At 42.4% G+C, this 23,487-nt stretch overlaps 1 protein-coding gene across 9 annotated transcripts in view; it reads left to right on the top strand.

Annotated features, from left to right (window-relative positions):
- LOC105195346 (rho GTPase-activating protein 100F) overlaps positions 1 to 23,250 on the top strand; it is a 62,147-nt gene extending 38,897 nt beyond the window's left edge. For 6 of the 9 annotated variants that reach the window (XM_026138412.2, XM_026138411.2, XM_039458047.1 and 3 more), the window contains exons 4-22: positions 7,050 to 7,163; positions 7,760 to 7,942; positions 8,719 to 8,877; positions 9,318 to 9,547; positions 10,531 to 10,792; positions 11,732 to 11,743; positions 13,262 to 13,517; positions 13,850 to 14,110; positions 14,422 to 14,580; positions 14,667 to 14,830; positions 15,418 to 15,766; positions 15,849 to 16,067; positions 16,300 to 16,688; positions 16,832 to 16,964; positions 17,056 to 17,175; positions 17,250 to 17,410; positions 17,536 to 17,728; positions 17,914 to 18,176; positions 20,278 to 23,244. In XM_026138412.2, the coding sequence (XP_025994197.2) occupies positions 7,050 to 7,163; positions 7,760 to 7,942; positions 8,719 to 8,877; positions 9,318 to 9,547; positions 10,531 to 10,792; positions 11,732 to 11,743; positions 13,262 to 13,517; positions 13,850 to 14,110; positions 14,422 to 14,580; positions 14,667 to 14,830; positions 15,418 to 15,766; positions 15,849 to 16,067; positions 16,300 to 16,688; positions 16,832 to 16,964; positions 17,056 to 17,175; positions 17,250 to 17,410; positions 17,536 to 17,728; positions 17,914 to 18,176; positions 20,278 to 20,610 (3,960 nt within the window). In that variant the 3' untranslated portion in view covers positions 20,611 to 23,244. Of the gene's footprint in view, positions 1 to 45; positions 5,094 to 5,691; positions 6,373 to 7,049; positions 7,164 to 7,759; positions 7,943 to 8,718; positions 8,878 to 9,317; positions 9,548 to 10,530; positions 10,793 to 11,731; positions 11,744 to 13,261; positions 13,518 to 13,849; positions 14,111 to 14,421; positions 14,581 to 14,666; positions 14,831 to 15,417; positions 15,767 to 15,848; positions 16,068 to 16,299; positions 16,689 to 16,831; positions 16,965 to 17,055; positions 17,176 to 17,249; positions 17,411 to 17,535; positions 17,729 to 17,913; positions 18,177 to 20,277 lie in introns of those variants that run through there. The other 3 variants (XM_026138415.2, XM_039458050.1, XM_039458049.1) reach the window with 3 other exon arrangements.
- Positions 23,251 to 23,487: the final 237 nt, after the last annotated feature.

Below are 23,487 nucleotides of genomic sequence, written 5' to 3'. Positions count from 1 at the left end.
TTTCGTCCTCAAATCGTCCCTCAAGCGCCCCGCGCCCTCGCGCCCTCGCGCCCCCGCACCCCTCCGTCGCTCGGTCGACCGCTGATACCGAACGTGCGTACGCTTGCGTACACGTCGTTACTACTTACTACTACGCTTTACTACTGACACCCGCGTACTACTACGAACAGTGGCGTATCGACGACCTTTCGCCCCGACCTTCGTTCCGCGAGCAACCGCGAGATTTCTTCCGAGAAATTTTCGGGAGAGCGGGAGCGGAGACGCGCACTCCGCGACGACACGATTTATGCGCGCTATTTCCTCCCGGTTTCCTCGCCAAGTTACTGCAGAGCGCACCGAATCTCGATTGCGAGTTGTTACGTATCTATTTTATTTATTAGCTTCCCCAATCTCTCTATTCCCTTCACTGAAATTCTATCCAATTGTCGGATCCTCTTCTTCAAATTGAGAATGACGGATGAAGAATATATTTTAGTTAACTGTGTAATAATATACATTTTTTCCTAATATAACTTTAATTTAGGCCTCATTAAAATTAAATAAGTAACATAATAATGAATGACAGATTCTCGCGAGTATAATTGCATTTATCAAATTTTGTAATTAAAAAGTTTTGCTTGAAACCAAATTTATTTCTGCGAAAGTAGGACGTACCGTTATCAAATTCAGCAAGTGCTGCAGCGGTGTGAAATTCGATGCATATTACGAGATGTTAAAAGCAGAAATCACGAGTCCTTTGCGCGTATCGTGGTCTTACTATTGCGAATTTCTATTTCTGAAAAGATCTGGGTTGACTAACGAAAACTCATGGTTGAAAATATTCGTGCCAAATTGAAACGGAGACCGGGTAAATCGGCCACTATGGATTCGATCCCATTGGGATATATTTCTGGACTGTGGGCCAGACTCTGTCCTCGTTCCTCATTCTTAACCCCTTAAGTAAAACTTTATTTTCTGCTTGGTTGCGAGTGTAATTTTTCCGAGCTCTCTCGCGCGCGAAACGAAAATAATTCATTTAATAGACACCGAGATTAATGAAGCGTATAAATTGGATAATGAGATCTTAATCGAGTTATTTTCTGGAAATATATCTACCCACGATGTAGACCCACAATTTCCCTTTTTATATATATATCGAGGAATATATATATTTGAGAATTGCACTAAACTTTGATTTATCGATTATGGTTTTTCTCCAAAAAAAAAAAAAAAAGAAGAAAAAACGCTCATACATCACGTTAAAGATACATGGATATTTTTTCCGCATACGTTTCACATATAGGTATTTCGATTTATATCGAAAGTAAGGATCTTTAACGTAGCAATACATGTACGCGGTGTGTGCGCAAAACTCACGTCCGAACTTTCCATCTCCGTAGCGGTAACGCGGGAACACGGAAAGCGGAGCACGGAATTTAGTACCCGTTGTCAAAAGTTGCACAATATCCATGCTGCCACTTTGCCTGCGAGTAACTCGACAATACGAGAGTTTGGCGCGCACGTTCGGGGTTGCGCGTAGGTCGGGAAACATTAAATTCAAGCGACCCTTCCGCGGAGCAGATTACCACTGACTTGTGTCCCCGTGTAGGAGACGACGTAAATTTGCGGGAATGCTCGGATAGGCCACGTTTACATCGGTGTTTACAATTATATCTGGCGGGATATTAAGAGGCGACGTAATAGGGCAAGGCCGATGAATGATGACCATTTGCCCATTATTCATCGTGCTTCCTCCGCTATCGCGAAAGCGTAAACTACAGAATGGAAAGACGTGATTTAATTTTGTGCTGCCGAGATAAGATCGATTACTATGATGCGATATAAATAACATTACTATTACGTTGTGGTTTGGACATAAAGCCAAGTTTGTATCTAAATGTTGGAGGTAAGCGTCACATTTGAATGGAGTTGAAATAAAGTTACATACTGCAATATAATTTACGATAATCGTGAAAAATCTTGACAATGAAAATTATCGTCGTAGATAAGACGATATAAATTTTCACGATAGACATACAGACACAAATATTTCTTTGATTAATTAAAAAATAATATATAATTTATAATTTCTTGCCGCAAAAGTTGAAGTAGTAACGTATGACCATGCGACGGCGCATGGTAATAAGGTAGGAATTTGTCGTATAAAGAAATCAATTTTTCCTCGCATTAAGGATCCGGCACATCGTTAAGAGAGTTTCCGCCCACTTTATAATGTAGACGAGGGTATACCAAGAAGGAAAAAGAGAGAAGAAGGGCGGGAGCAGTGGAGGGTAGAAAAAGCGTCGCGGATTAAATTGGAGGCGGAAAGTGTGCGTGGTGCGCGGCATTAGTATACCGTGCATACGCCATTACAACATTCCCCGATGTCCACGCGTTACAACGCGTTACTACTGCTACTACTACCACCGCTATATTGTCACCACCGTCCATTACGCTCGCGCCGTACTCCTCGCGCGTCTGGTGGGGAAGAATCCGGTCGTCCGTCCGTTCCCCTACCTCGTAAATCATCGCGATGGGCATCCACGTAGGTCACTGGATACGTCGGCGAAATAGCGACGGGATGGACCGAGCGGTGGTGGTGGTGGTGCTGGTGGTGCTGGTGATGGTCGTGGTTGGAGGAGTATGGGAGCTAGGAGAAGGAGAGCAGCCGTTCGTTTCGAGAGACGAGAGATCGTGATTTTCGAGGCGGATGTTCCAAGATCGCCCGCGCGACCCAAATTATCGTAATGGCCATTAATAGATCCTACGGAAATCGATGAATTATATTGATGGTGGAAATCAGTTTATTTCGTAGGTCTTTATACCTTCCAATGGACGAGCTCTCGCTCGTTCGTTTTATCGCTGCCTATTATTTTATCCGCCAACTTTCAGTGAGATCAATTTTGTGACTTTTGATGTTTTCGACATGAAATTGCTTTGCCAAAAATGACGTCGCGTTATTATCATCATTGGCTCTGCGCCCTTTCGAGAGACGAGGATAAAACAAAACAATTAATATCAAGGGAAAGCACATGAAAAAAATGTGTCTTTGCAAGACATTTATCGTATGTTTCGTCGACGACCTGTTTCCTATATTCGTTTCGATATTACGTTTCACGTGAGAAAAACATCGTAAGCTTGCTGTTCAATGAACATATTATTGTACATTCGATATCGGCGATCTTCTCTCGTTCAACGTCGCTTCGCGTTTTACGAAGGGATGGCCCTCCGGCTGGAAAACGACTCGCATTATGTCAATGCGAGAGGACGTTGATATAGACTACTTCGAAAAGTGCATTACCGGCGTTTCTCGCGTTTGTTCCCCGCCCGGGGCTTATTTATCGCTCCAAGGGCCGAGTCGCGGGCTGACTTCAAGTCGCAGCTGCTGTCTGTAATGGAGTTGCGTACTGGCGCGCCGTCATATGTGAAGCAAGAAGTTGGGCGCGACGGGGAAGGGAAAGCAGTAGCCGACTCGAGAACAGACGTGATGGAGGGACGAAGAACCTCGAGAAAAAGTAAATACTCTGTGCATCAAGCGTACGAAAGCTGCGCGGGATAGCGAGCGCGCAAAAAAGAACGAACGGCCCTCGGGGGCGAGAGAGCGCGAAAAGGGGAGAGAAAGAATAGTATCACTCGAGAAACACGCGAGATGACACGTGAAATGATACGAGAATATTCGACGTACAAGCTGATATCGCGCGAAGAAACGGGTAAGGAAAGATGTAGCGATAAAACAAGGGGACAGGGGGACGTCGCGTCGCGTCGCATCGCGTCGGTGGGGAGATACACGCGGAAATAACCCGGGACATTATCATGGTAGAAGAAACCGGACGACCGGGACGACACTTTGATGCATGGAGGGTGAACGCGGATCAGAAAGAAATCCACTCTCGCGGATCGCAAAAATCCGTCGTGGATCGAAAAAAAAGTGCGAACGCAAGGTTGCCGCTGTCGCGCGAGGTGAGAGAGGTCGGAGGAGAGAATCCGCGCGACCGCTGACATCCGTAAGTGGAGTGGCAGCGAGTGCAATAAAAAGTAAGCGAAACGGGGAAAATCCAATTGAGGGGAGCCGCGACCGCGCACAGGCAAGAACGGAACGCGGGTTCTCAGGGAAAGAGCGAGAGGAAAGGGAAGAAACGCGAGAGCGCATCTCTCGCGAAGAAAAAAAAGACAAAGAATCGAAAGACATGCGCGAGGCGAGATAGAAACGTGAAAAGCGCCGCTTAAGAGACACAGCGACGATTTGCGAACAGTCGAGAAAAATGCGAGGAACGCCAAGATAAATAACAGGAGGGAAGGAGACTCAAAGTACAGAAGAAGAATTACGGGCGAGCGGATGACGCGCGTCCGTCGATCGCTCCGAAGAGAGCGCGTCTCGAAAGGAAAACGAGACGAGATGGCTGGCAGAGCGGCAGGGGGATGATTGTACGTAATTCAGTCCAAGCAAAAAAGCGTGAACGAGATTGCCGAAACTTGCTAGAAAATACATGCAAAGAGAGAAAGAGAGAGAGAGAGAGAGAGAGAGAGAGAGAGAGAGAGAGAGAGAGAGGAGAGAGAGCGGGGAGAGGATATTTTGAAGAGGACCGTGAATAACGAAGAGTCAGGAAGCGCTGTTCTTGGGGATGAACCGAAGACAGAGGAAGGAGACGGTAGAAAGGACCGGAATAATGAGAGAAAAGGACGATGCGAAGAGAAGAGACGGGCGCGACAGAGAGAAATCGAGTGGGCACGCGGAGGATGGCGCGAAGAGGTGATGAGGGTGGTGGTGTACGAAGGAGCGCCACGTTGGAGGTACGCTGGCAAGTATAGTAGGAGTGCTCGAACGCGTTGGCCAGGGGTGAGAGGGAGAGAAAGAGAGAGAAAGAGAGAGAGAGAGGACATGTCGAGGGAGGGGGTGAGGTGACGTCACGCCGGGTCGATACTCACTCATACTACTCCTCCGCGTGCGGCGACACGGTAACCCCTCGGCGGTGGCGCACGCGCGCCTTTTACCCCTTACTCGTACCGCCGACACTCGTACTCGCTCCTGAACGTCGCTTCCCGCCATATTAGCCACCATGGGGTAGGCGAGGATGTGCGACAGGGGTGGCTCGGGGTGCTTCTTCTTCCGCAAGGTAATCCACCAACTTTCTATCTCTCTCTCTCTTTCTCTAGAGAGAGCTTTGATCTCACTCGTTTCCGCTTCTTCATTCTCCGTTTGTCTATTTATCATTCTCTCACTCTGTCGCACTCATTTCCTCATCGGACACCTACACCACCACCACCACCTAATCATCCTACGCGCGCCCTTTTGCACCGTTCACGCCGGTCACGTGAAACTGAGAAGGAACTGGCGATCTGCACTCGAGAGAGAGAGACAGGGTCATAAGGGAAGAAGAGACCGGCCGGCGCGGCGCGGCGCGGCGTCTTGTTGCAACGGGTGGCCTGGCCGAGGACGGCTCGGCACTCTCGGCAGCACGTTATGGGACCGCCGCGACGGGGTAGCGCGACACGCGCGACGGCGTTCGCCCGGCAGACGGGTGAGCCCGAGGGACGGAAAGAGAAGACGGACGAAGCACGGGGTGGTGGGCTACCGGCAGGAAGGGCGGCAAGGAGCTCCAGGAGCCGTCGCCGCCACCGCCGCCGCCGTCGTCGAGCGACAGGGGTTGCAAGTCGGCCGCGGCAGCGTGGATGTCCCTGCTGTCGCTCTGCGACCGGATGTGCGGCACCGCCGCGTGGCTCGTTCCGGTCACATGCCTTCGCGGGGTGCGTTTTTCCCATACACGGTTCATCTTTTGTGCTAGTTCTTTCGTCGAGACGCGCGCGTTGACAGGTGCGTGTGTGCGTGCGTGCGTGCGTGCGTGCGTGCGTGCGTGCGTGCGCGCGCGAGCGAGCGAGCGAGCGAGCGATCGGTTGAAGCATTGCTCCATTGTCCCGCAAAAATCTTGGTCCCCCCATAGGTATCTCCTGGCACTGCGATTAACGAATGGACGCGCCAAGATTTACGGTGATGCTCGTGACGTTAGCGTGACAGGTGGATGAGCTTGCTCGAAGCGCGCGTGGCTCGATAAGGATGCGTTTTTCTCGATAGTCTTAGTGAGGTACGAATCCACAGCCGAAATCACGGTCAACGAGCGCGGGGGATTTACGGCTGGTGCTTGTGCGTTGTCGAAGTGACAGATTGATGAGTTTCCGCGAGACGCCCGCGCACTTCGTTAGGAGCCTCTGCTGCCCCCGAGAGGATCTTGATGGAGCTTTACATTTACGCGTCGCGTTTGTCTCGAATAAATTCTAGATGCTCTTCTAAATGGCCTTCCCTGATTAATCACGTATTCGGTTACTTTATCGCGGCTCGCATAATCGCGTTAATTGAGATTAACGTGAGATGTTGAAGAAATAAAAGCAAAAGTTTAAGTACGTATGACTTTCGTCATTTAATTTATCAGATGCATTTGACGCAATCTTAATCATAAATTGAATTTTTTTTTCTCAAGAATAATTTCTTCTTAATACTTACAGTGAATAAAAATTATTACAAAATTTGCTAATAAAATTTTTAAAAAATATTAAAAAAAAAATATCCGTAATCCGCCAAATGCATTTTGATTCAATTCAGTGATTGCAAAAATTTGTGCTTATTGTACTCATCATAATGTAATGTTAACAAGATAAAATTTTCTTGAATTATTTAAATAATTAAATTAATGACTGATAAATCTATTATCAATCATCATTATCATCATAATAATCACACGACTTTTTTAAACACTCTGGGTCTATATGAGTAAGATGTGGAGAAGTTACGTAATTGCCAATGGAGTATGCGACATGTGTAGCTGACCCGCGACATATGTACTTTGGTTACTGTGGTTATCATTGATCTAGACCCTGACTAATCCGCTTTCGATAATGGCATACCACTACGTTCAAATTTTCTCCATATCGCATGTCGTTGCCCACAATTGCGCTATACTTCGGCGATTGAGCTTACGCGATCGTCATTTTCCATTCGTCATTTTTGTAACAATCAAATTCTAATCATTTTAGAATTAACTGATCAAACGGCAAAAATAATCGGTTATTGTTTGCAGGAGGGCCGGGGGGAAGTGACAGACATAAGCGCAAGTCCTGGGAGGCAGGCACCTGCCAACCAGTTGCGCCCCAAGGAACCACCCCCCATGGTCATTCAAGGAGACTTCAGGAAGGTAGTGGCGACACTTCATTAACTCGTTGCCGACACAATGGACGAATTTAGTGCTCGTTGTGTCGGCAAACTTCAATTGCCGGACAACAGGACGATGGATTCCGACACTCGGGATTCTATTGTGTTGCTCGCGAAGCTGTCTCGACGACTAGCAGAAACGTATTGGCGTGTGCTTTAGTCGCCACGTATTGTCCATGTAATCTGATCGCTATTATATTAAACATGCCAAATTTAAATTAAACCGTTCCATTCTCGGTCTTTGCAAACGTAAACAAAGTGAGTATAAAATATAAATAGCGACGTCTTTTAGAGGTCTATTATTAATACAAAGGAATAGATAGAAATTAATTTTTTGGAGTTTTTTTTTAAATAACAAGATTTTATAATTAATAAAATTGCACATATTTTCGTTTGAGTTATATCTCTCTATTACTTATCGATCAATGCATTATTTTTATATTATTTTTTTTTAATGCATGATTTAAAAAATAGTAATAAATGCGACATTGCCTTCGTCGAGACAATTTCACCGGTCCACGCAAACGATGGTAAAACAGCATTACCCGTTCTCTAAAATGGAAGGATCTATCGTTGCAGGTGAGCGGGATCAGTACAGAGATCTTCAAGCAGATCGAGACTGTCGAAAACGATCATGACGCATCGACAGCGGCGGCTCTCGAAGCTGTTGAGCGGAGAGGCGAGATGGTCGTGCGTGTCATTGAGCCTCGGCAAATGGGTAGACAGGCTTCCGAGGCGGCGAAAAAATTTATTGCTATGCAGGTACGTTATCGATGGGCCGTCTGCTTCCGACAGATTGTGATTCATTTATGCATGGGAACGTAATATCTTGTCATAAATTAGTACTACGCGCAATTCTTTCATTATGTAGACCACATGTTATCCCCCTGCCTCGCCCCCCTTCTGTTCATCACACATATATCTCTGCTTTTCCGTATAATTCAATTACAGAATTAGAACCTTGGGATATTTTATCGTTTTGGCTTTACCACTGTTTGGGATATACGATAATGCACGAGTGTTCATTATGCTCTGCCGAGTTATACAGATGTATTGTATAGTTTCAGAAACTCACTAAAATCCAATGTAAAACACTGGATGCATAATATTTTAATGTTAAAATACTCGGCTAAAATTTCAATTAAAATTAGATGGATTGTGCAATATATTTCACTTTATTTTATTTGACCTTTGAAAATAATTTTTCGTTACGTTTGTCAAAGATTGTAAAAACTGATGACGCGACTGTTGTTAAAACTATCGAGCAAATAATCCAAACATCAAGAGATAATATTTTTCACAAATTGAACTCTCTCTTTGTCACGGAGTTAGACGGACGTAGTGTAACAATCTGCTTGCACCGCGGCCGCATTTGTACCCCTCAACCCGGGCCCAGGGAGAAAATTATTTTCACGACAACGAAGCAATTTTGCGCAGCGTAATTTTCACCCGGGACGCGCGCGCGCGCGCGCGCACAAACGCTGTGAAATATCTCGACGGCACGAATTAAGAAAGTTCGTCGGCGATCTACGTTTCAGGATCCTAAGCACCCCATCCACTTCGTCGAGATAATCAAACGACCGGGACAGACCCTTGGCCTCTACATACGTGAGGGCAACGGCGTCGACAGGAATGACGGGGTCTTTATCTCTAGGATAGCCTTGGAGACCGCCGTGTACAACAGCGGCTGCTTGAAGGTGGGTATTTTCGCTCCGCTCTGCGAGTTCGTCCGTTGTCGCCGAGACGACGACGACGACGACGACGACGACGACGCGACAGTGAGAAACCGACGCGATGGAGAAAACGAGGCGAGCGGTGGAATCGAGAGACTCACATCCGTGAATCGTCGTCCCCTCGCCTTCTTTTTGCCAGGCGAGAACTTAATTGCCGCCAGTGCTCGGAACGAGCTCGGAGCAACCATTTAGGATTGGGTGCCTATTTCGAGAAAAAGAAAGGGAGACGACGGGGGCGCGTTCTCGCACCGAATTAAATTTATCCCTTTGCACCTTGACATTTCGCGGCTCTCGGGCATCGATCGGTCCCGCATTCGGGAGGGATATTTATCCTCTCGTTCGCGCCGCGCTATCGTTTCACGTTCTTATCGGCTTGTCCAGTTACCATGCATTCGCACGTGCAGGTGGGCGACGAGATCCTGGCGGTGAATCTGGTCGATGTGACGCACATGAGTCTGGACGACGTCGTGATCATCATGTCGATACCGAGGCGACTCGTCCTGGCCACGAGACACGGCCCGCATCAACCAGTTTCGCACAGTCGCCAGTCTGAGCACAAGGCACCGCCCGTGGTAGTCATCAAGAGGGATTTGAATGAGGACGAGAGTGACCACGCGACGAGTAATCACGTCAGGTATTGTCTCGGGCAGACTTTTATACCCGCTTCTTGAATTAATAATCAAAAGATCCAACTCACAAATTGGTTATTTTAAGATACTGTGTGGATGGCTTTATTGCTGACGTCATTACAAACGTTTTTTTTTTATCTTTCTTCTCTGCTCGTATAGAAGCTCATTGAAATTTTAAATTGGTTGTTAGCGATGAAAAGCTGATACTTCATGGAGAACACAATTCTTCAATTATAACAATAGTAGTATGTTAGTCCCAATATTCGACATCGAGACAATTTAAGAATGAATTACACGTACAATCCTTGCAAAAATAAATTGGAATTGGAAATGTTTCAATATATTTTATACGTTTATTTTTATATTTTAAATGAACTATATAAACATGAGAGCTATGCAAATAACATAGTATCTTTATTTAAAAATTATACATATTTTTATTTTATTTACTTTATTAAAAATTATAACCTTCAAAAAAATAAAGACAAAAATTTCAAATTTTTTTCAAGTATTCAAAATGACTTGTGTAAAGTTTTATTGCAATTCTAAACTTAGTTGTTCTGTAAATAAATAAATAAACAAGTTTTGTTTATTTACAGAACATTTACAGAACAACTAAGTTTAGGATCGCCTTTATTTATTTACAAAACAATTAATCCCTACATCATAATAAAACTTTACATAAATTATCTTGAATACTTTAAGTACTTTGTACAAAAAAAAAATCAGATTGTCATTATTTCTTAATTACGTTTCTGTTAAAGCACATTTCTACTTATTGAAATATTTTATTGTATTCAAATTTTTCATATTACTTTTAAATGCAACATATAGGACAAAACGCAATTTTTTTAAAATTGTTCATTATTTTAAAAATATGTGTAATACGTTCTTAAATTTTTTTCTTGACTGTTTAATTGAATTAGGACAATAAGCTTTATCATTAACGGTTTCGGATAATATACGGAGGCCGATTTTTTATGGCTAGGGATGGAGCTAGCCGTAGACGAGGTGACGGACGCGAAATGTTGCCATCGCGATCGAGACTCGGTCTCACGGGTTTGGGGTCGAGCCAGGATCTCGGATCGAGCAACGGCGATCTGTACTACAATTCACGGCCGGAGGGTCACTGGTCCTATCAACCGCCGCCGCCGCCGGTTATCACGCACCAGCCGAAACCTTCGTCAACCCAACACTTTCAGCCGTATGAGCGTGGTTATCCGAAAACGTTGGAGAGCTTGGCAGAGAAAGTAAGTCTTGCGCCATGTTTCGAGCGCCGAAAAACGGAAATTTCAACACGGGTCGAGATCCATCAGATAACAATGAAAAATATGGCCAAAGAACAAATTGTTCTTTGGAAGTTTGAGTAAAAAATTTAAAATGTTAAATTTATTATCAAATTTAACAATTATTAATAAATGATATCAACATTTTGTCATTAAATATAAAAAGTTACATAACAATATATATTCTTCCTTCTCGTACTAAATTTTAATTTTTAAAATAAAATGGTATAATAATTTTTCAACAATAAATATTTCTAATTTTTATATAAAAAAATTATAATTTTAATCATCACAAAATGTGATTTTTTTTTACTTGCCATAGCATTGACATTAACTTTTTTTTCGATATAGACGTCGCTTATGTGATCTCGACCCGATGTAGTTCACGCATAGATGTTCTAGACGATGTGGATCGAGCACCATTTCACACCTGTCTGCACCAATTCGATACTCGTTTGCCCTTCACTGTCTCCAATGAACGCTATTTTATGACTGAAAGAAAGTGGTGAACTCGTGGCAATGTCTCGGGACACTTGCTGTCGCGATCTCCGTGTCATTCGGAATCAAAGAAGAATAACTGCTCGACGAGCGCGCGTTGCGCGAAACGGGAGATTGAAAAAAAAAAAAAATGAAAATCGCGTATCTCTCGTAACGATCAAAATCACGTCGCTCACATAAAATGTCGACTCTTTGTAAGTTTGTTCCGTGTATCGGATTTCTATCCCGATGATCCCAAAAGCAAACACGTCGTGAGAATAAACGTCGGGAGAATGAATTTCTGACAATTTCGACGAATGCATTTCCGAACGACGCGGAGCGTCGCCAATCCGCTCGCGTATCGACCACACGTGCTTCAAATGACTAATCGGTTCTATGAATGAATGCTACATTGAAATTAACCAGGATTTTACAAAGGTAAAGACAACACAAACTCTATCTTGATATTTAGACTTGTGTATGATTGCAATTTTCTGTAAAATGCCTCTAATGGACGAGTATAAATATTCTCCCTCCCTGTCGTCTACTATACTTTGCGACAAAACGAATGCGCGAGTGCATCCGCCCATGCAACGCATCTCTCATTTTTCAGTTCCTTAAAAAGTTCAACGTAGATTTTTTCATTCTTCGCTCAGACGTTAATTTTGAATTATAAATTTCGTTATCGATTAAATTGCGCAAGAGATTAAATATACATTTTGCATAATAAATTGCACATTTTCATTAAATATATATTTCATTAAATTCTCTTAGTATGAAAAATTGTATATATGATATACACAATTACAAAAGTTATATCTCTTTCTTTTCATTAAGTTTAATCAAAGAAATCACGGAGTAATATACTAATAATTTACAAATCTAATTATTCATTGATTAAATTATTCTTTTTATTATAATCATAAAAATTGCTGGAGCTTAAGGTTAAACTCTTTTAATGTCAATGAAAAATTAATAAGGAAAGACTTTATACTCGCGGTAAAATAAATTATCCGATGATAAGATGTACTTAAGTTAAGAGTTAATAAACGAAATGATCACGGGAAGAGGGAGGGGGGACGTTTAATGGCAAACGAGTGAAACGTTCAGCCGTACTTTCAACGGTGCACCAGTGCATTCGTTTAACGAGTTCTGCCTAGAAAAAACGTAACGCGAATTAACGGATATTTATGTGCGTTCTTAAACCGTAGAAATCGCGTACACCTGCCGCTGTTTGCGACGTGAACCCTAACTTTATGTTTCCTTGTTGCAAGCTTGCTGTCCGTTTGTTCTTTCGATTGCGTTTTGTGTCTGTGTTTTGGATAACGTTAATCATTGTCGTAACTAGCGTTATCGCGTTCGATCGATTATCAATTGCCAGCGACTCTGCTCAACATCGTTAGAAGTTTTAATAATTTATCGAAGATTGCACTTTTAATTAAATCTTATACATGTTAAACACGATTAATGAAATTTTCGTGTACATTTTACTGTACATGGATCGCGTTCTTATAAAATATATCCACATTTGTTTAAAAAGTTAAAAATTTTTTATATATTAGTTTTTTATTGGAGTTTGTACAAAGTATATTGCGTCAAATTTATATGGTTACAAAAGGTAATCGATGCCATCGATCGATCGTAGAAGATGAGATATTATCGTTGTAATTGCCGCTGACATTATTTTTTTTTGTCCAAGAATGAAAATGCCCAACTGTATTAAATTGCTTCTCTTATTACAATCATCAAAATTACAAAAGATTCAACTTAAATCTTGGTAATAATAAAAAATTAAGAAAAATATATATACTATACTCATGTCTAACATAAATCGCAGTTATTGAAAAAAAAGAAAGAAGAAAATTTACGAGTCACGGCAATCGACAACTTTAAAAAGATCTGTCTAAGGAGCGTCCACGAGTTATATTTAAAGGGTTCGTGCGATCATGCGATTAGGTACACCCCTTCTACACGGGCCCCATGATGCCCTCGAACGGCAGCCGACGTATGTCGGCGGGTGGCGGAATGCAATCAGTCGGCGGCAGATTGTCGGGCCAAACCGCGCAGTCTACCCATTACGGCTATGGCCAGCACACCGGAAGCGGAAGGATCATGCCGAGGAGTGGTTCCGACCAGCACCTACCCCGAGTCGATTACACGAGCATCACGACGCCGGCGCGACATACCCTTCTTAGATCCAGCTTGAAATCAGGTTTGTGATGAGTTTACCTATCATCGAAGCATCCACTAGCCTTCTCACACTCCCTCTTTCCTCGCCATCTCATGCACGGAAATTTCCTTCAATAAGAATTACTATATCTCTCAAATACCAATTTCCGCAAAAGATACAATTTCGAATTTGTTATTGAATTAATAATGTAACTTTGAGAAAAAAATACGAGATAGATAATATACCGAACTATTTCGGTGCAGGAAATTTTATAGATTAAAATAAAGATAAAACATGCGAGGTCGATAATTTTTATCTGTGATAATAGATGCATTTTTGTGTGCTACAATTTAACAACACTGTATCATTATTAGGTACGTCAGCATTGCGTTACAACCCGAGGTACGGACAGACTGACGTAACGTCCGCCGCACAGAGACAAGGACAATTCGGCACCTTGACGAGGCGGCATCGTCCGTCGTTGGACTATGCCTCCGACACCGAGGCTACGTGCTCCAGTTCGCCAAAATCAGCGTATTACTATTATAGGCACAATATGAGCAATCCATCTCAGAGCAGCGCCGTGTCGCATTTAGCTACCCTATCGAGGTCACAAATCGGTCAGAGTTCCTCAGGTAAGTTGAATCAATTACCAAATTTAATTAGCGCGCTGTCCAACTTATTTAAACTTAATCGCGGTTGAAAATATCATTCTATAAATCAATTTTAATGGTGATAAGTTAAATTAGTAAACGTTTGATTATTCAATTTGTATAATTTGGAGAATCTTGTAAAGTAGAATATTAAGTTAATTATAATCATGCTGAATTGGAATATTTAGACAACAAAGACTATAAAAATCCAAAAGGGTCACGGAAAATTATAACAATCTTAAATTCGAAAAGCTTCAGAATGCATTTCTCTTTAAATAACGATTTTTCTCCAGGTTTAAGGTCGAATTCACTACCACGAAGCGGTCGAACGTTGCCTCAGCAACCTGGTCTCAGATCGGGCCTCAGCACGGTCGCGTCGGGCCTGATCGATCAAGAGGACAGTGACGGCGCCCTATCGGCGCCGGAATTGCCTTCCATCAGGCGTGACAGAGGTAAGTTCCAGATAATGTCGAGACAATAACCGGTCATACAATCGACGGGATTGTACTTAACGCAATTTAACCGTGTCGATAAACAGGCAGGATACCGTCCTCGCCGAGTGTATTCACATCGGACGAGTACCGCGCCTGGCTGAGCCGCACGCCGAGTACCAGCGCCCTGTACGAGCAGATCAGGGCGACCACAAGTAGACCACCTCGTTATACGTACAGTGCTGAGAACATTCACGCAGCCGTCAATCAGGTAAACGTAAAATCAACAATCGATCGGATGCTAATTTTGTTATCGTCACGAATAATTATTAAATGATATAGACTTTACTTAACTCTTCCATTATTATAATTCTATTATTAGTTTATATTTTATGAATAATTTCGAAACTTAGAAATGAATAGAAATAACGTAAAACGCGAATATATGAAATATATTTATAAAAGAGAAGAGAGTATATATAAATTTTTTTCTCAAGATTTTCTCTTATATGTCACATCAGTGTTAATTATAATTTCTCAAGTGTCCATTTGTTTAAGCAGTATTTTAATATTAATAAAAATTCGAAATAAATAAAAGAGGGTATAAAAGTTCGAGGTTAAAAATAAGTTAATGATCTCTGAATTTGAGACAATTTAAGGATTAACTCAGCTGATTAATTAACTTTTAGATTATCTCGCAAATTTAGATTATTAATTATTATAACTTTTTATAAATTTTAATCCAAGTTGTAAATTCATCTCGAACTTAATATTAAAGTTATTACTCAATCATGCGGACACTTAAAGAGATACGATCGCATGCTAATGAAGCCCTCTATCTCTTATTGACTGATGCAGGGTGACTACGGCACTTACGGTGGGTACAGACAGCTCTCGACCACGCTCGATCGACTGTCGACGAGATCGGCCTCGGCCCAGCAGGTCAATCTCGCGAACCTGAGAGCGTCGACGGCGATCAGCTCGACGTGCCATCGCGGTACAACGAATCCGAGGCCAGCCTCGGTGGCTTCGAGCGCGCGCTCATCGCTGGCAGCTCAGAAAGCGTCGCTGACGAGTTCCGCGAGCCAACGGGCGACGTCGGTCAGAAGAATCAGAAACCTGTTCGACTTGGAGTCCACGAGAAGCATACCCACCCCAACGCCTACCAGAACTCAGGGTCAAATACTGCTAGATATTAATCCTGCGGGTGATTAGACAGCCTACCGCGTATCTGTCTACCGCCTTGTTTCATAAAATTGAGAATACTAAAAGATCATTTCAATTCGCAGAGTTCCTCAAGTATAAAATAGAGAAGCCGCCGACTGTGGGCACTCCGAGCTCGACGAGCTCGCTTTTGAGCTCGCTCGGGGAATCGACCGGCGGCGATTTGACAAGCGGCGTTAGCGGATTGTTATCGGTCCATCTTTTAGCAGGGCGTGGCCTCCGATCGACTACGACCTCATCGGCTGCCACTACACCTTCCACTCCCTCAGGTCAGCCGAATTTAGGTGCGTTAAGTGAAACGGTCTACGCGACGTTCGAGATCGGCAAACATTGATAAAATAATTTTTTACACTCGTTCCACGCAAATCTCGCACACCCAAACAACAACACGTAATGTCACAATTGCCACCAATCTTGAATGTAAAAGTTCTACATTACGCTCTATGGAGTAATTTTGTTTAAATAAATATATCTCTCTAGTACTAAACTATAAATATAATTTGTTAAAAACTACAGCTAGTTGCGGCTTGAGAGACTTGTACTGCGTATTGGAGTGCGACAGGGTGCACAAAGCTCGTACGGTAGTGCGAACCGGCGATCTGATGTTTGACTGGGACGAAACCTTCGAGCTGGACCTCGTAGGCAATCGGCAGCTGGATCTGCTCGTATATTCTTGGGACCCACAGTACAGACATAAACTCTGTTACAAGGGATCGGTACATTTAGCGAGTCTGCTGAAGGAGTCGCCAGAACATCAGCTGGCTGTCAAGGTTGAGCCACGTGGCACAATCTATTTAAAACTACGATACACCGATGCCCAACAAACTTTCCGTCGAAGGGGTCTGCCGGTCATATCATTAGCTACGAGGGTAGCGCCTCTCTTCGGGGTTGATTTAGATACAGTGGTAAGCACCTCTTCTTATTGTGACAATAAATTATATCGATCTTTAATTTTTAATAAAAGTTAAACAAACTTAATATTTTCTAGTTTAATCCGTTTAAATTCAAGTAATAATCTTGGTGTTTTTTTTTCTTTTTATTAAAATAGGTAAGTCGAGAAACCAAGACTGGTGGAGTTCCCGGTGGAGTTTCCACGGTTTTGGCGATGGGTATTCCGAATGTTCCGATTATCGTGTGGCGTTGCGTCGAAGAGGTGGAGAGAAGAGGACTTGACATTATCGGTAAGTATCGAATGAGCAATAAAAAACATCTCGAGTCGAGAATGTTTATATATGTGCACGATAAAAACTGTCGCTTTATTTCGTGCAACAGGTTTGTACAGACTTTGTGGTTCGGCCACCAAGAAAAGGATACTTAGGGAAGCTTTCGAGAGAAACGCGCGATCCGTGAATCTGTCGCCCGATAACGTGCCGGACATTAATGTCATCACCGGTAAAGTATCATAAAATACACAAGATCTGAGAAAAAATTAACGAGGCGACCAATCGTGATCGGTTTTTTTTTAGGTGTACTAAAGGATTATTTGCGAGAACTTCCGGAACCTCTCTTCACGAAGTGCCTCTACCAGATGATGGTCGACGCACTGGCCGTCTGTTTGCCGGACGACCCGCAGGGCAACGCTAAGCTTATGTTCAGTATACTAGATTGCCTGCCTAAGGTCAACAGAGTACGTATCCGCGAGATTTTATTTTAAATGCATATTGATTGTAGCCAGGAAAAGAGAAACTAAATATGAGGCTTTCCTCCGTGATCATACTCAGATTCTAATTATGTGTGTTATTTATTGAATAGTGCACGTTGATCTACTTGTTGGATCACCTAGCGATGGTAGTATCACAGTGTAATAAAATGTCACCGGCAAGTCTCGCCGTTTGCTTCGGTCCGGTATTGATGTTACACTCGGAAGAAAACGGACCTCCGATGGATTTCCAACAACCGATCGCCGTGCTTAAGTATCTGTTGGAGATTTGGCCAGTAAAGTCAGGTAATGTACTTGTTCTTCATGAATCTGAGTAAAACTCGCTCTCTCGCGGATTTAAGTAAACGATTTCTCTTTATACGTTAAATTTAATTTTGTTTTAATTATTATATTTGGGTGTACTTATTGGTCTGCGTTAAAAAAAAGCGTCAGCCAAGAACAGAGTAATCAGTAGCTAATTTCACAGACAGTTCGGAAGACTTCTTCAGTCGGTTCAACACTTCCTCGAGTTACGCCAGTAGTCGAGCGCAGCAACAGTCAGCAGCATCTGCAGCAAGCGCAGCAGCAAGTGCAGCAGCAGCTGCAGCAACATGTGCAGCTGCAGGGAACATTGGGACGCACAGGGCTGCCCTGGCAGCAGCCACCCTCACTTCATCATCAACCCCAAACTACGGTAGCCGCAATCCTCGGACCCTCCATTCGTCCTCCACCACCACCGGTCAAGCCTCGGCAGGTATGTTGCCAATACATGTGCGTTTCTCGCACGATTCGAACGTTGTTGTCGAGTGAATGTTAACCCTAAACAGTGTATGAGCAAGCTCTAATCTTTTTTTCGTTATGAATGCTTCGCAGAATCACAAACGTTTATAACATTATTTACCTTCAAGTATTTATAAAAATTTGAACTCAATAAATGTAGAATATTATTAAAGACTTTAAGGATATGCGACCAATAATATCGTTATTAATAGACTAGAGAGAAAGAAAGAGAGAGAGAGAGAGAGAGAGAGAAAGAGAGAGTCCGTCTCCTCAATACTTTTATGTAAGTAATATATTTTATACTGTTTAGGGTCAACTGCATCGATTTTTCTGATTCCACCGTGAATTTAAGTACTTGCGTGGGTCCACTTTACCTGAGCCATTGAAAACTTTGGAATCAGAACAACCGATCGCCAAACATTCTGAACGTATATTCCAATTTGTTTCCATTCCCGCTTCTTTCCATACCCTATGCACATTGAAACATTATTGAACAGCATGGTAGGCAAAGTACCGATTCTATTTCTCCTTTGTTCGCTTCGCAAACAACCTTAACCGCGGCACGCTTCCACAAAGTCGAATCTACGCCATTTAGTGATTATTGATTTGCCTTGCTTATATGTTTTTCAATCACGATTAGATTTCGATCGAACAACTTCCATTTATCACAAACTAGCAAACGTTTTGGCATGTAGTGTTTCAAGGAGTATGTAATTGGGAAAGTTGGATCGTTTATCAATAATCTGTCACTCTCAAAGACAATTTCAAAAATTGCTATTACATTAATCAAAGTAAAAGAATGGTGAAGAAAATGCAAATAAATATCCAATATCCAATTACCAAGTACAAAGAAATTTGTACAAAAGGTCTAAAAAAAAAATTTACTAGAAAAAAAATTTATTTTTAGAAAAATTATTCTTGATCAAGAACAAGTTAATTTTTACTCTGAAAAATATACTTAGCCGAAATGATTTGCGATTATCATTCATCGTCATTATCATTAAACATTATATCTCGCGATATAAAAATTTGATAGATTTATGTATATATTATATTATATATTTTACAAATATATATATATATGATTTATGCGATATGCCTTTGTGCATGTCTCGATGTCATTTTTGTACCTTTCACGGGCATACACTGGGTCGATATGATTTCCGTTTTGTGTATATAGTTTTTCGACGTCATTCCCTATTATAATGACAATTTACGTTGTCTTTTTTATCTTTTTTCGTTTGGGCACGTATTCTTCAGAGCAAGCGCAAATTGCCGGCTCTACCAAACCGCTGACAGCACAGAGACGCCGCTTCTTGCACAGGTATCATCGTTATTATCATTTTCATTATCATCCGCCTTTAGTTTGTCACATGCATGGCCCGATTCAGATATCAGAGAAAATGTTCATCGTTCACGTAATTCTCATTCTACCTTCATACCATCACGTTTTATATGATCTAAGTGTCGCCAACATGCCGAGTATTTTGTAAATACTTTTCTACGTTGATATGTAGCACATATTTTTGCGTATGCTCACAATTGCATTCTACTTCCACGACTCTCTGGTATCCGCGAAATTATGCAGAGTCGACTCGAAAACAATTTAGCAGAATTATTAAAATTTTCTTTCAAGATATGCCAGATTTCGTTCGCAATATAAATCGAGCAATATTTTTTAAAAAGGTATATATATAAATATAAATTTGCAAGAATTTTTTCACGATATAGGTCCCTACACACAAATATCGAGTTTATGGTTGAAAATTATCCTACCATAACACATGCGTTCAGAGAATATGTACTCGTAAATACAGTGTGAGTCACGAAGTTGATCAAGTGTTTCGAGACAAGAAATTATTTATTAACGTATTATTTTAGGTGAAAAAATTATATTAATTGTATAACTTGAAGTAATAATCAAGTTGTGCGTATTTTTCGTCTGCTCATTTTTTTTCAATCTTATTGGAGAAAAATTCGAAATGTCTGGTCAAACTTTGTGAATTCTAAGCGTTTCCAGCGTCGAGCAAAACTAACCGACGCACCTTGACGGTGGGTCCACTTTGTTGGCGCAGGTGATAGTCTCGTCTCCCGGTTCACCTAGCAGCGAGGAATCGGAGGCCTCGCCAGAGCCAATTAACAAGAGCCTCCTGGGCAATTTGGGGTACGAAAAGAACGACGAGACGGCGACGACGACGACGACGACGACATCGAGCACGACGTCGGGCGGTATTGGCATCGGCATTAACACTGGTACGGGCGTCGGCGTTGAACAGGTGACGCCTACGAGCAGCGTCGACACCGAGGAGGGTAATCCCCAGCATCCCGAGGAGGGCGAGAAAGGCGTGGAGGGTGACGTCGAGGCAAGCGACGACGATCGACATCAGCATATACCCAAGACGCACTAATCGCGACTCGCCGTCGTCGCGCGGGTGTGCGCAGTGAGTAACGGAGAGAGGCCACGGAGATGACCATTCCTCAAGAACGTAGACGAATTGAGGGCTGCTTCATCGCTTCATACTTGTAGTAGTAGAAGTAGTAGTGACGGAACGAAAGACAAATCGAAAATTAGACCGATTGGCTCGGAAAATAAAACGAATTTGCAGAAAGCGACTTAGTTAATTTTATTAAAATCGTTAATTGTAGAGTCGTTTCGTGAATATTCTCGGATCATCAGGGCTGATTGTTTAACTTTAAATACGAAATAGGAAAAAAGTATTGCACGGTGCTAATATTTGAATATCGATTCGTAACGATCTTCGTTACGCACCCCCCAATCAAGAGTTACGGTGGTTAATTGATTCCAATTTATTATGTTGAGTATGATTGCTCGTGAGGAGTTGTTAAAGTTAAGCGAGAGGAGAATAAGCGGAGAGATGGTCTAGCTCGGTCAGTGTTACTACATTATGCTGGAGCGTAGTGAAATAAAAACTAGTAAATTTCTCCTTCGAATGTCACGTCTCGATTTATCGCCTCTTCCAATCGAAATGGAATTTCGTGAAAAACGAAACGTGATGTACCGAATTACTGTAATATATTTAATGAAACATAACCGTAAAAGGGTAGCGCTAACCGAGAGATGGTTGAGAATCAAACCAAGAGACACGGATACTACGATCGTTACTCGTCATAGGAAGATAGATCAGGAATCGATATACGTGCACTCATTCCGTCAGAAGCAATTGCGACGCGGGCCGAACCGGCAGACAAGTATTTTAACAAGTTTGAAGATGGTTTACGTTACGTTATTAAAAAGTCGCTGCTGAGAAAGCAGCTTATACAATTCGAACACGCTCAGTCCTCCGAACATCACGGGAATTTCTCTGAGAACACGTAATGGCCTTTCAAGTAATAATCTCTCAAAGCAGATGTTGGCTCGCAGATGGATCAATCACGCGCACTTTACCATCAACGCCCTTTTCCGGGAAAATCCATCAAGGAGAAAGATGGAAATAGAGAAGGAGAAGAAGGGGACATTGTCCCTCCGTGTCGTCATCGTCGGCATTACTAACGTCAACACGATCAACATGAACACACAACACACGGAACTTAAAGCGAGCGAGCCGGTCAACGAAGAGAGGCGCACGTGGCATACATAATAATCAGTTTATATGCAATATACTATATATATATACATATTATATATACATATGTAGACTAGTCACGATATTACGTGTGTGCTTTTGATAAAAAACTATTACTTGTAGCATTAGCTAGCTCTCGTATACAAAAAACAAAAGGATACATGAACAAACAAACTGACAAACCAACAAACAGCTAAACTATACGATATACATAATATATATATATATATATAAAGATGTTATACATACGCTGGGGAAGAGGAGAGCGCGAGGACACGGCGGTGTTTCTATATGTCGACAATAGGACACACAGGCGGATTCGTTTGCGTATAGATATAGTATCGGGCAATCAACTGGCTATTGTATCAATACCGGACGATCGATTGTCCGAGATTGGGTCGCGGATGATTAGAACAGGAGAAGAAGCCGCTACGCGCGCGGGAGGAACTGACCGAAAACGATAATAATTACAAGTAAACAGAGAGAAATGCTACGGTTAATTACCTATACTTTTAAAAAAGGAAAAACGAGTAAAAAGTACCCAGTATTATTATACGTCTAAAAACTGTAAAACGATGACCGAACGAGAAGCAGAGCGAGAGAGTGAGCGAATGAGAGCGCGAAAAAGAAAAAAGAAAGAGAAAAAGAGGGAGAGAGAGACGCGCGAATGGAGTAACATGAAAATAACGAATGATTAGGAAAGAAAGAAGAATTAAATGTAGACGCAACCGTCGTCGCAGCGATCGTTGAGAACGATCAAGCGACGAATGAAATCACGCACTACAATCCGGAGCGAAGCCACGAGCGCCGCGCGGTCGCGATTCTCTCTCGTTATAGTTGTCGCTGCAACACACCGTTATCGCACGATCTCTCGCTCGTGGCTTGGCTCGCGATGAAGAAAAAAAAAAGATTAAGGAGCACTGTAATCTGTATAAATACGCACGTATAAATAGATATTATACACATCTGCGTAATTACTTCTTTCCGCACAGTTAGCGTTACCGCGCGAGAAGTACTCAAAGGGTTTAAGGGCGAAAAGACAGGTCGGCGGGGCGAGAGAAAAGGGGGGAGAAAGGGTAAAGTTTTAATTGAAGTAGCCGCGAAACCGAGACTAATTGTATAGCTGAGTGTAACATGTACATATATATCTATACATATACGAGCCGCAATCCTAGCTGTATTTCCAGCCCCAGACCGGATGACTGTCGTTCGATGTGTGTGTGTGTGTGTGTGTGTGTATGCGTGCGAGTGAATGCCGGGTACCGAGGTGTCCTCTTCCGTTTCTTTCCCCGCGGATTTAGGAACGGAAAAAGCAAAAGTAAAATTCGTGAGCAAAAGTCGATAGCGAGCCTTTCGTTTTCGAAACAAGCGCCCACTTAAAACGAAACTAGTTGCGGGACATTTTCGCTATAAATCATTGGTCACGAGAATCGAATAAAATATATATTTACAAGTAAATTCGAATATCCGTGTATGATCCATTTCCGCGATCAAACGTTGCAAATTTTCAAGTGCTTTGCTTATAGTAATATTATAAGTTTTCAATTTGCACCCGCACTGCATCAAAACTCTTCAATGGTAGATTGTGCTTCGATACTCTACGGCACTTTGATTATCCTTCACTTATTTTCGTAGGTATCCCAGGTACGTTTTCAAACTAGAACGACTCAGATTAAGATGTCATGTAGTTCCTATCATCTC

This window comes from Solenopsis invicta, chromosome 15 (assembly GCF_016802725.1).
Source record: "Solenopsis invicta isolate M01_SB chromosome 15, UNIL_Sinv_3.0, whole genome shotgun sequence".
NCBI lineage: Eukaryota > Metazoa > Arthropoda > Insecta > Hymenoptera > Formicidae > Solenopsis > Solenopsis invicta.
This window is presented reverse-complemented; position numbering and strand designations above follow the sequence as displayed.